Below are 11,721 nucleotides of genomic sequence, written 5' to 3' on the forward strand. Positions count from 1 at the left end.
CTCTCTCTCTCTCTCTCTCTCTCTCTCTCTCTCTCTCTCTCTCTCTCACACAAAGCAAGAGGCCAACGGTGAACTCTGTTCCACAGATGCTAAAACGTAAAATCGAAATTTCATTTCGGGACTGATGATAGCCGTCGACACGCTTCTCAGAATAGGCATCCGACTGCCAAATCACACAGATAAAGTTTGCTGCTTTTTTTCATTTTACTTTCTTCCTTCCTTTGGGGATGAGCTGTTCTGCTTGAACTGAACACGTTACTGAATGAAATGTTACTTGAAACATAATTAATGGACAGTTTTGAGAATTAACTGAACAACTGTTTCAGCACGAGAACAGACATCCACTAAAGCCCATCACAGAAGGCCCACGCTGTTCCCCTTTCAGTCATTCATCTCTATGCAACGGCACTGTTTTGTTTCATGTTTTGTCAAGATAACATCAAAGCTGGCCGGAGCAACAAGTTACTATCGACTAACAACTGAAGCTGAAAATGTGCCTTTTCTTCCTTGTTCGCCGTGGGTCTGTAGTTTCCCTGAACACGTGATTTAAGACGCAGGTGTGCTTCCAAGAGGAAGTGAGCACACTTGATCCGAAATATGACAAAACAACCAGGGCTGGTTAAACGACGAGAGCTCAGAGCAGCGAGGCTCAAGCGGAAACGTCACAAGACCGCCTCTCCCTCCTGGAGCGTGACAGCCCGGCGGACAGAGAGCATTCTTTCCACTCTAAGGAGAGAGGGCAAACTCATTGCCCTCACTAACTAGCTGGGCCCAGAGCAGCTCGAACCCGGGCCTATCGAGAGAAGATCACTGAGACACTAGCTGGCACATCACACCAAAGTACAAGGGTCAGAGGAAGGTAATAGGTTACCTGAGAGGAGGCTTTTAACCGGCTTATGAGATCCTCCTTGTTGCTCTTTGGCTAGAGACGACTGTCTGGAGTTAATACGTCTTAAGACGTGCAAACAGGCGGCTTAAAAGCACCGAGGTTTTTCAGGTAATGGACTCGGCAAGACAAGAACTTACATCGCCAGCAGTCTCGGTTTAAAATCAGCAAGTTATTTCTGGCTAATGAAGCAGAAACACCAATTAAAAATGTTGTTTTTAATAGCAATGGTGAGAGAGAAGATCAGGGCGTCCTTGAGCGAGACGATGACTCCCTACCGGCTCTGGTGCTGCTGACGATGACCTCGAGCCTCTTTATGGAGGAAGGCCTTCTTTGCACCGTGTAGTAATAAATATATATGTGACCATTCACAGACAAAGCACTTGAAATAGTTGTAGAAGTTGAGGTGTTGGAACGCGGAGTTGAAATGTCAGTCAAAATGCAGGTGATGAATTGACGAGTTGGTATGAACAGTCAGAAGTTGCAATGTCAGCCAAAAGGAAGCGTAGGTGATAAATTCACCCTAAAGTGTCCGTTTTATAAGTGCCAGTTCAAGTGCAGACACTGAAATATGATGTCAGTTGAAGTGTTGGCTGAAGTGTAAGTGGCTGCATTACCGCTTGAGGAGCGGGACATAAAATCGGTTGAGAGGTTAGTTGACTGACTTCACTGAAGAGCTTTGCACTCGTGTATCACAGCAGACATGTCAGAAACGGTCACATTTGTTGCTCTTTGGGGTGGAAACACTCCTCTCACTGAACCACTGCGTTTTCTCACACCCGTCAAAATCCCCAAAATGTGACTTTTAGCCTAAACAAGCAGCGACTCCTTCAACAGCCCCGCTGCTGCTGCTCCCTTTGGCCGATCTACTTCCCTTCCCTTTGTCACCTGACAGAGCCTTTGAACGCCCCGGCGGTGGTGACAAAGTGCAAGTTCAATGTACACAAAGCCACAGTGGAGCCGTGACCTACTTTCTACCTGCTGCCTGTAGCAGTTAGTAGGAGGCAACGGTCAACTCCACTCCTCTTTTCCAGCCGCCGTCAGGGCCAAGCCAAGGTCAAGAAAGGCATTTCTCTTCTTCTGCTGCTGCTGCTGTGTTTCCACGTCTGTCAACCGCCCCGGTGCCGATGCGTTCCTGCTCGAGCAATCCTGCGGTTATTCAGTTATGAAGCGGACATTCCTGCAGCCACCTCAGGTAGCAAGAAAGAAACTTTAAATATGATCAGTACAAGAGGAAGTGCCATTCTAGGCCCTGCTGGGACTTGTGCCTAGACTCTAGTAAGGGGAACATCACAGGCATGCCATGAATCACCAACGTGGTGATGATGGGGGGGGGGGGGGTTTAGTTAGACTGCTGCTGGCTGGCAAACGGTCAAATGCTGAGGCGTCAATATGCGAGCACCTCCACAACACAGGCATCTCACGCAACTCTGTGTCCTAGTGTTTGGGTCACACAGATGCAGACTTTGCATATTCAGAGAGAACCCTGGGTAAAAAGCGAGTCACGTGCCACTGGAGCTGGTCCGTAACTGCTCCTTGGCTTGCAGACACCTGCAAGGTTAGACAGGCTCCAGGAGAGCAGAGTCTGATTATCTGGCGTCAAGTAGGGGGGAGAGGGGAAGAGGAGGAGAGGAGGGGGGGTATTGTATTCCCAACTGTTGCATCCGACCTATAATCGGGTCAACTTTCGAGCAAGAAGCACACATCACCACACATAACAAAAGAAATGTCCTCCTGTGTATCAGCCCGTGCAGTGATACGTGGCTGCCTCTCTTTCCGCGGTTGGAGAACACACGATGAAAGGTGTAGAGGCATATATACGGAAAATATACGATATGTTTAACAGAGGAACTAATACTCACACGCAGCTTAAATGGTTTAACTTCTACGTCTTATTCTCACGATAAACTGCGCAAAGTCTCAGCTCTCTCCACGTTCAAACATGTAAAAACACTTACCAGCTGTTTACGCTGCAGCGAGAGACAATGTTGACATGTAGGCAACTTGCTGTTTTTTTTTTACCCGCTTGGTATATTCCGTATTTCTATTTCTGCAAACAGGTTGAAAACGGCACGGCGGGCGCAACAGAAATAAATAAAAAGGCACTTCGCAAATACTCCTTTGAAACTTTGCTGGACACTTCTTCGCCACACTTTCATCTGAAGTTGTCGGCGGAGGCGGGCGCCATGTTTGAGACTGCGCTGAGTTTTGTTAGTGGGCTTTCTTCCTAAACGTCTCTCTCTCTCAGGCTGGACCCGCCCAGAGAGGAGGAGAGGCCACGGTACGGTCCTTGCTGCGACTGACGGAGGCTGGACTCCGGGAGCGCTGTCAAGCTAGCCGACATAAAACCAGCCATTTCCGGTGTGCCATTTCAAAGTAAACATGTGGGTCGCAGTTTTCAGAATAAAGTAATTTATTTTTGTTTAACACAAAGGGACATTGTCAATAAATATGAACTGTTAATTATAATATAGTAATTAATAGTATTGGTAGTAGAGGCACTACTTACTAACACAATTACAATATATTATATATTGTATAATACATTGTTATATATTATGTCTTGTTTTATTAATTAGTCAAAGGTGTTCTGCCGTAATGTGAATTTCCCCTCTGGTAATCAAGTGACATTTTCACACTTTCTACAATGAAAGTGTCTCCTGTCACAGGCAAAACACCTGTTGTGATGAGACTGGTGTGCAACAAGCACAGTGCAGCAGCTAGGCCTTGACATCTGATTAAATGCCCAATTCACCCTATATTTCAATATAGTTGATTCCAAATATATACTGTATTTCTACCAGTTCATTTTAATAGGGTATGCAATATGCAACACATACTTAACAGACCCTAAAATCTATAATTCAACAAAGGCACATTTTGCTTTTTATTGTAAAGTCTACATAGTCATCCTGGTTGTCACCGCTGGCTTGACTCTTGTTTCAAGGTGTTTAACGTTTTGAGACATGATTCAATGCATAAAACGCATGTTGGGCTTAATATTCAATACAAGCCATCAATTTAAAACCGAGCACGCCCTTTTGTGAAATTGGTTTCAGCTACACGGCATCAATCCTAGAGAGTATTTTTGCTTCTGTATTTCCAACTGTAAAGTTCCTTTCATAGTCATGGTTGCATACATAAACACTTTACGTAATGTAAATACTGATTCAGAACCATGTTAATGCAAATAAAATGTTAGCCGTAAGAGGCAGGCTAGCTTTTCATGAATACTCTCTTCTGTGACCCAACATTTTAATGCACAACCAGATTTTGGAAATTAAAATGTTTCAGGAGTTTGGTCGCTCTCTTCGCAAGCATAACAAGGAAGTAAACCCTAAATTATGTATACACAAGTTTAAAAAAAAAAAAAAAAAAAGCCAATGAGCCATACGTCACAATTTTATTAAAGCAGTTCATGTCTTACTATTTTAAATAAAAGAAACAAGCATGAAAAAGAAATTAAGTATGAAAAACGGTTATTTTACAGCTATGAACAAATATTACATTATTAAAATCAGAGTAGACGAGGCTGAAAAGTGATTTCAATATGAATGTATTCAACACTTCATGTCATCTATATCGGTGAGAACGTGATCAGTTGTGGGAGGCTGTACTCCTGCTTTTTCGGGGGTGAAGGCGTCTCCAGCGCGTCTAGGTCCAGTGAGAAGACCTTGTCTGTGGCTTCCACCGACTTCGCAGGCTCCATTTGCCAGTCTTTGTCTTCTGTCGGATCACAGGGTTTCTGGTTAAAACACTCGGGTGTCCTCTTCCTGCTTTCCTTAAAGGAGCCATTACCGCACTCCTGCTGGATCTGAGCCAGATGATGACGCGTGGTCAGTGGCCATTGAGTCGCCTCGGTCTTCAAGGAGGGGATCAGGAGCTCCTCCTCCTCGCTCTTCATGTCCACCGATTCGTCGTCGAGGCTCAGCAGACTGTCACAGCTCGGCATTTCAGGGAGCGTTTCGAGGTCGAGGCTGAACTGGACCTCACTGCTGCCTGTGCCACTCGGGCTGTCGAGGGCCATGTGGAAGGTGTCCCACAACAGAGTGGGTTTGTGGGAGACTCCCTGCTCATCGAGGGGAGAGAGCAACTCCTTCATGCTGTCGTTGAACTTCACTAATCGCCCCATTTTCTCAGCTTTGTCTTCCTCAACTGCCTTGCGCCAGGAGTTCTTCACATCCAGAACTTCAGGAAGAAAAAAATAATTTTACCAACTGATGGACCACCAAACATTCACACCATGCCAGTTTCATGAGACTGCATTCTTTAGTTATGCCATTCTAAATAAGCTCATCCCTTCATTATTTTCCCTTGATGGGTTTGCACAGACTTTCCCTCAATTTAAGGCGGAGGGCAAATGCTTCAACTCATTACTTACTCAAGCTCTCAGGTGTGCGTGTCAGCTGCTTTCTAGTAGAGAAGGGATCTCCATGAAGAGTGCCTAGAAGGCCATCCAAGTCCAGACCTTGGACTCGGCCTTCTGCGGGACTGGCTGTAGTTACAGCATCTGCAAACTAACACACACACACACACACACACACACACACACACACACACACACACACACACACACACACACACACACACACACACACACACACACACACACACACACACACACACACACACAAAGTCAGGACTGTGTCACTATAAAATCCTCACCCCATATGTACGTCTCATGAGGTCACTACCCGCCTCATTCCAGACTTGGATATAGTAATACAGCTTTAAAAATAAAAAAAAATCCTTCCTCAATTATATAACCAGACAAAGACCGTATTCATAATTCTAAGCTCCTGTATAGCAGCCTTTAAAAGTCATACCCGATCAGCGAGGTTATCACACTCCATGTCTAATATTGTGGTCTTGGTCCTCATTGGAGCCACCTTCTGGTGAAAATGGGCCGTCTTCCTCACACTGGCCTAAAAACCAAGCACGGCATTGTTAAATAGGGTTTAACACACAAATTTGAGTTTAACTCAAAACAGAGATCAGCTAAATATACTACTAGCCTGAGGTGGTGGTACTGATGGAGCCTTCAGAGGAGGGGAGGAAGGTGGGTCGAAAAGCCAGGCGAGGGAGCTATTCGCTTGTGACGACGCATGAGTAGCGACGACAGGACTTTCACTCCTCACAGCTGTAGCAGGGCCAGAGCTGTTTCAAAGACAAAAAGCTTGATTTGTTATTCAGTAACAGTTTGCACACTGACGCACTGTCTGCACAGTAAAGTGTCATTTCCCCCATTATATTTCCCTCACAATGCAGTGAAGCTCAGGTACAGTGTCTGTAGCCAATCACAGCTCACTATGTGGCCTTGGCTCAGTGCGAACTCTAAGCCAAGTCGGCACATTGCCCCACGCCCGTCTTCAATTCCACTGATGAATGGATGAGCGACTTCAAGGTCAGGCTCTTATTTTAGTAGCTTACAATGTCTGCAAGTAAACCAAGGTTTGATTACACCTCAGAAAAGCTGCTTTATTTCTTGTGATGTGTAATAAGGTTCTTTTTAGACCCAATGTCTAAACAATGACACTACCAAGTTCTGCAGAATTACAGTGTCTGCTCCGTATCTGTCCGTTGCGATTTCTCTCAATTCGCCTCGGTCATCAGAGAGCATGGATGCTGTAGGGAGGACTAGTGACGGACAGAACACTGCTCAGGACTGCCCAGGTATCTGCCTCCCATCAGACGACAATACAACAAAAATGCAACATTACATTACCTCTTAAGGTTAGTAGGACTTGGTGGGATGCCCTCTGGTGATTTACTCTCTGCAGGCTTCTCTGAAAGATTTTAAGAAACATGATTAGAAATAAAAACTGATGTTACAGACCCAAATGAATGCATGCCTAATATGCATGTAATCAGATTTTGCTAACCAAGAAGCGTTGCAGGGTACTGAGAGAAGACACTACTTCTGTAGATAGCTTCAGCCGCCGGTTCAAAAGACAGTGGAGCCATTGGTGAGAGGAAACCCAGAGCCTAAAAATAGTAAATTAAATATTAGACATGAAACTAGAGTAAAATGCCTTTTGAGTTGCAAAACATTTTGGCACCATCTGCGGTTGGGTAGATGATTGCCCTTTTAAAGTACATGGACCATATTGTGACATTAGAAAGACGGAGGACCACTCACAGGATCTTCATTCAGAAAAGAGACTAGGGGAGTGTCTTTCAGAGTATCCATCCACTTCCTGTCCCACGCAGCCTCCAACTCTCTGATGGTACTCTTGACCTCAGGAATTTCTTCCTTGGAAATCCTCTGTCTTGGAAAAATAAATCATTAATACACTGGTTCTCAACGCATCTATCCCTCAGTTAACAAGCAAATACCATTCAGATTATTCTTCCATGCTTACAAATGTTCCAACTATCGCAGTTTCCATATCACAAATAAAAGATCAACCTAAAAATTAAGATGCATATTTGAGAAAACGAAAATAGCAAAGTTACAGCACACGTGGGTCAATGTATACCTGATGAGGTGAAGGTTCCACAGCGCTCGGGCCATCTGCCGACATTTCTCCTGCAGTTGCTGAGGACTGAGCTCAGGCTTTGGGGCATGAGAGACCCGACCGCGCTCCTCCCTCAGGAGCTGCAGCGCGTGTTTCATCAGCTCCAACACGCACAGGAGGTTCAGCTGGCCGGCCTCATACACATTCCCTGAACTCAACTGGGAAAACACGCACATTCAAACCACAGCTACGGTGAGACTCGTCAATGTGATGCTAAGTAACAAGAGTGAACCGACTCATATCTTCATTCCTACCGGATGTGGGAGCTGTTCAATTCTCTCCAGCAGAACGCGAGGAATTCTGAGCACTCGATCCGTCCCGTCCAGGATGTACTGATCTACATCCCCCTTCAAAACACTTTCCACTACATGCTGCTCCTCCTTGGTAGTTGACAGCATTCCATCAATGTCTGACCACAAGGAGCGCACCTTAAAGACAAACAAGTACGCATGTAAGCTCCAGGAAAAGTAAACAAATGCGTTTAGGCTTTGCAGGAAGTTTAACAAACATTAAATACCCGTTTGGTCTTCTCAGCTACAGGAACTCCCTCCTGTGTCGAATCACTGCTGTAACGCCTGAAAGTAGAAAGACAGGTTGAACTACTGGACTCAGTCATAAGTACGGGGGGAGGGAGAAAAAGTCATACATACTTGAGTAGCTCATCATACTTGGCCCCCTCTGCTCTTATGTCCCTCATAGACTTCACCAGGAGCCTTCAAAAAAGGGAAAACAAAAAAAAACTGCTTAAAGAAAGAAAGGTGCAGTAGAAACCAACTTCCACGTGCAAAATAAACCTGTCCATGGCATGTTTAACACGCAATCTTCTAGAATCTTCAACATAATGTTGCTGTCTGTGCACATTTCAAGAGGCCCTTTTCCCAGCAGACATGTGGCATGTGATAGCAGAAACAGCACGGGAGTAACTGATAATATGGGTGAGCTGGCTCACTGACTTCATGTAAGGGAGCGGTCGTTAACTGAATTAGTTTCAGCTTTGATTGTCCAGCTATGGCGAGTCAAAGTGTCTGAAACAAGGACACTGATTGCGAACACCTGCTGCTGCCAACTGGCCTCGTTAACCACGAGTTTACCAATTAGTTCACAAGAAACAGGTGGTGATTGAAACAAATATCCAATTAAAAATACAACATCAAGAGCGATGACCAAAGACTCCAACAGAAATACCTCATTGCAGTGATAGAAAATAAAATGAATCAAAGTAAACCAAACAAGAACAGAATAAGCAATAGAAATAATATGTCCACATACTGAAAGCAACAGGTCATACAGCGAATATATTAAACATGCCTTATGAAATAGTTTTCCCCCCCCAACATGGTTATTAGTCTCAAGTGAAGTTCGTTTTATTTGAATTTCATTCAATTTTGTTTTATTTACAACTGAAATTGATTTTCTACTATGTGTATTAACACTTCTTTTTAATGCCAGACTTGAGAAAGTCAGAGAAATTGGATTTCATAACCTGACAAGTGGTATGTTGAGAAGATTTACTGTAGTAACGTTAGTGAAGTCTAAGGCTTTCTGGACCACGAAGGACTCACTGTGCTCGTCTCTGGTACTCGTGAAGAAATCGATCCTGAGATACGGCAGCCTTCAAAAACCTGGTATGGATCAGGCTGAGCCTCTTCACGGCCATGTCCAGGGAGGAAGCAGGCATCGCTGCAGCCTCAGGAACCCAGCTGTCATCTGACAATATTCAAGTTTATGTGATATGAAAAAGAAAGAGAGTGAAACAATGCCTGGCCATTGCTGTGTCACTCTACACTTTCGGATTTAAGTCAGATTGTGTAATTGAGCAGTTGGTACCATCCAAAAATGAGATGGTTTTCCAACTAGACCTACCCGTGGTGAGTGTCTTCATTTCTTGCAGCATGACGTGATTGGCCAAGTGAAGCATCAAACTGATAAACTTGGGGCCCCCGGGTGAGAGGAACAAGGATGCTACCACTTTGGATCCTGCGTTTGCAGTTTCATCCTACACACAGATTAAAAAAAGACGATCGAGTCACTAAATTATGCAGTAAACCAAACAACAAGCTCTTGTGTCAAATATATTTTCTTTCCATTTTAGATATTTGAACAGTGATGGAAAAATCTACATACAGTGCTGGTGAGACAGGAAGTCTAATGTTTACATCTACTGCAGTAGACAAATGTCTATTTATGTCCCTTTTTATGTTGTACAAAAACTACACAAACATTCATGGTAAGGAGAGGATGAGAGTGAGGAGCAGACATGGGTGAAAGGAAAGCCGGGAAGGAATTAAACAAAGGGGAAAAAAGATGGACACAATTTCCCCTCTGTGAGGACACAAATGAGGTATATAGTCTATAAACTAATCTATAATAAAGTTTATAAAATGGACATAGCAGTTAAACACTCTTACCATTATTTCTCGCAGCCAAGCGCAGGTAACTTTGCGGAACTCAGCATCTACTTTGTGGCTCAAAACAGGCCAGCAGTGCCTAACCAAAAACAAATTAATTTTTTTTGACAATAAATAACAGGCAATTTTATACATGAATAGCAAAAAGATGATTTCTAACTTTACCTGTATGCCTCATTAAAACGTGTCGGGTCGAGTCTCTCCAACAGGAACTGGGTGACTATGTAGAAGGCATCCTTGTTTGGTTTGTCGAACATATTCCTACAGACCACACAATAAGTTAAGTTAGCAAACATTAACTGTCAATATCACACTGTGTTCATATGCTAACGCTATCCACAATAAACTCACGGTCCCAGGTTAATGCGTTTAACATTGCTGGTTTGGCCAGCGATGGACGACACCGCAGTGTCTGGTGTAAGTCCGAGCCCAACAAGAGAAAACCACAGACATCTTCCACTCTTCTTCTGCAACAACACCGGGTTCGCCATTATTCCGAGATGGAAGAAGCAACGTGAGCGGGGCACAAAGCCTGCCCGGCTAACTTAGCTTAGCATTAGCTGCTAGCTACAGAGTTCACTGTTGGCTAAAGGTGTGCTAGCTTCCGGACTTGTTTGGAGTTTGTCACAAACTGCTAAATAATCAACAAACACTGCAAAGGAAAAGTCACGAGTGTTATACGAGTAGGTCCAGATAAGCTACATTAGCTTTCACACGTGTTAAAACTAAATCTCACAAAGTTTCGTCAGGAATAAGAAAGCGTAACAGCAAGAACACAAACCGCCAATTTTTTTCCAATAGTCACCCGGATGTTGTTAACAACTACTTCCGGAGAAGGAGCAAACGAGAAAGCACGAGTTTCTGTTATGTTTGGTGCGTTTATTTATGTTACGTCATATAAGAAAGATATTTCTAATATATATAATTATGTGGGGGCCTCGTGATACTTAACCTAGTGTAACTTTAGATTGTGGACAAGGCGAGCTGGTTCTACTGTACTAAAAGTGGACCACATTAAAGGCTTTAGACCAGTGATTCTTAACCATGGGGCCACCTAGAGGACCGCAAAAAACGTTCAGTTTTGCACCCGTGGGCCGCGAGGGCCGCGGGACCGCATAGGTTATCAATTAAAGACACCAGAGATATTACTGTTCTCCATGAGACGCTCAGTTACAATATAGCTAACCATCACCCGGTGGCGGTAATGCGTCAGTCAGTTGATTAACAAGCTACAATAAGCAGAAGAAGACACTCAGCTGGCCGCTAGCCCAGGCATGGGCAAACTACGGTCGTTGGCCTTTTTAATCCGGGCCGTCAAATATTGGTACAAAATTGTCCAAACTACAATGAAGACTAGAGCTGGGCAGTATACCGGTTTTAATTTCCCGTATGATATGAATTCTTCATACACACCATTATACCGGTGCATAGCCAAAACAACTGCTGTCTGTTTTCAACAGGTAGCTAAATGTATTCTTCGCTGCCAACGCATAGCGGGCAGCGCTAGTTGTCTTATATGTATTGAGAGGGAACCCTAGTCATGGTCATAACTTTATAACACAACAATTAACAACCCACAACTAATGCTCTTTAACAGAGAAAAACACAACAGCACACAATAGTCTGTGACACATAAACAATTTGTAACACTAATAATTGTACATTTATAAAATTTCACCGCCGAACTGCACGCTGGGTACAGCTCGCGAGCGAGCCTGCTTGCTAGCACAACAGTCTGCTAACAGCTTGGAGAGGCTCCGTCGCTCCAGTAACGTTACATTAAAGAACAGAACAGAGCGATGCAGGATGAACAAAGACAGACCGGAGCAGTGTTACATCAGTGTTACATCATTTAATGAATCATAAACATTATATGATTTAACCACTAGAGGGCAGCAGTGTTAAATCA

The 11,721-nt window shown here is 44.0% G+C and overlaps 2 protein-coding genes and 1 non-coding gene across 4 annotated transcripts in view; all 3 read right to left on the minus strand.

Annotated features, from left to right (window-relative positions):
• Window positions 1-3,174, minus strand: part of dennd4c (DENN/MADD domain containing 4C) — a 26,018-nt gene extending 22,844 nt beyond the window's left edge. For both annotated transcript variants that reach the window (XM_031850817.1, XM_031850816.1), the window contains exon 1: window positions 2,845-3,174. The gene's annotated coding sequence lies outside the window, so the exon portion shown is untranslated. The remainder of the gene's footprint in view (window positions 1-2,844) is intronic.
• Window positions 3,175-4,275: 1,101 nt separating this feature from the next.
• On the minus strand, window positions 4,276-10,621 carry haus6 (HAUS augmin-like complex, subunit 6). The gene is made up of 16 exons (XM_031850619.1): window positions 10,164-10,621; window positions 9,978-10,073; window positions 9,813-9,891; window positions 9,268-9,400; window positions 8,967-9,111; window positions 8,055-8,117; window positions 7,922-7,979; window positions 7,659-7,832; window positions 7,366-7,562; window positions 7,026-7,155; window positions 6,769-6,871; window positions 6,612-6,672; window positions 5,902-6,043; window positions 5,713-5,811; window positions 5,268-5,403; window positions 4,276-5,074 (listed from the first exon to the last, which is right to left on the minus strand). Exons 1-16 carry the CDS (start codon window positions 10,301-10,303, stop codon window positions 4,464-4,466), a joined length of 2,367 nt encoding a protein of 788 aa, XP_031706479.1. The 5' UTR covers window positions 10,304-10,621; the 3' UTR covers window positions 4,276-4,463.
• LOC116385847 (small Cajal body-specific RNA 8) lies at window positions 6,443-6,573 on the minus strand. The gene has a single exon (XR_004212909.1).
• Window positions 10,622-11,721: the final 1,100 nt, after the last annotated feature.

Source organism: Anarrhichthys ocellatus, unplaced genomic scaffold (genome assembly GCF_004355925.1).
Source record: "Anarrhichthys ocellatus isolate YVR2014 unplaced genomic scaffold, GSC_Weel_1.0 scaffold11, whole genome shotgun sequence".
NCBI classification, from domain to species: domain Eukaryota; kingdom Metazoa; phylum Chordata; class Actinopteri; order Perciformes; family Anarhichadidae; genus Anarrhichthys; species Anarrhichthys ocellatus.

Bases quoted from the DNA above. Each gene is read 5' to 3' on its own strand.
- haus6 (XM_031850619.1), bottom strand. From the start codon at position 10,303: ATGGCGAACCCGGTGTTGTTGCAGAAGAAGAGTGGAAGATGTCTGTGG. The intron at 8,118-8,966 runs GTGAGTCCTTCG...CCTTTTTTGAAG, and splicing joins GAGTACCAGAGACGAGCACA to GCTCCTGGTGAAGTCTATGA. The intron at 5,812-5,901 runs GCTAGTAGTATA...CTTGGTTTTTAG, and splicing joins CATCAGTACCACCACCTCAG to GCCAGTGTGAGGAAGACGGC.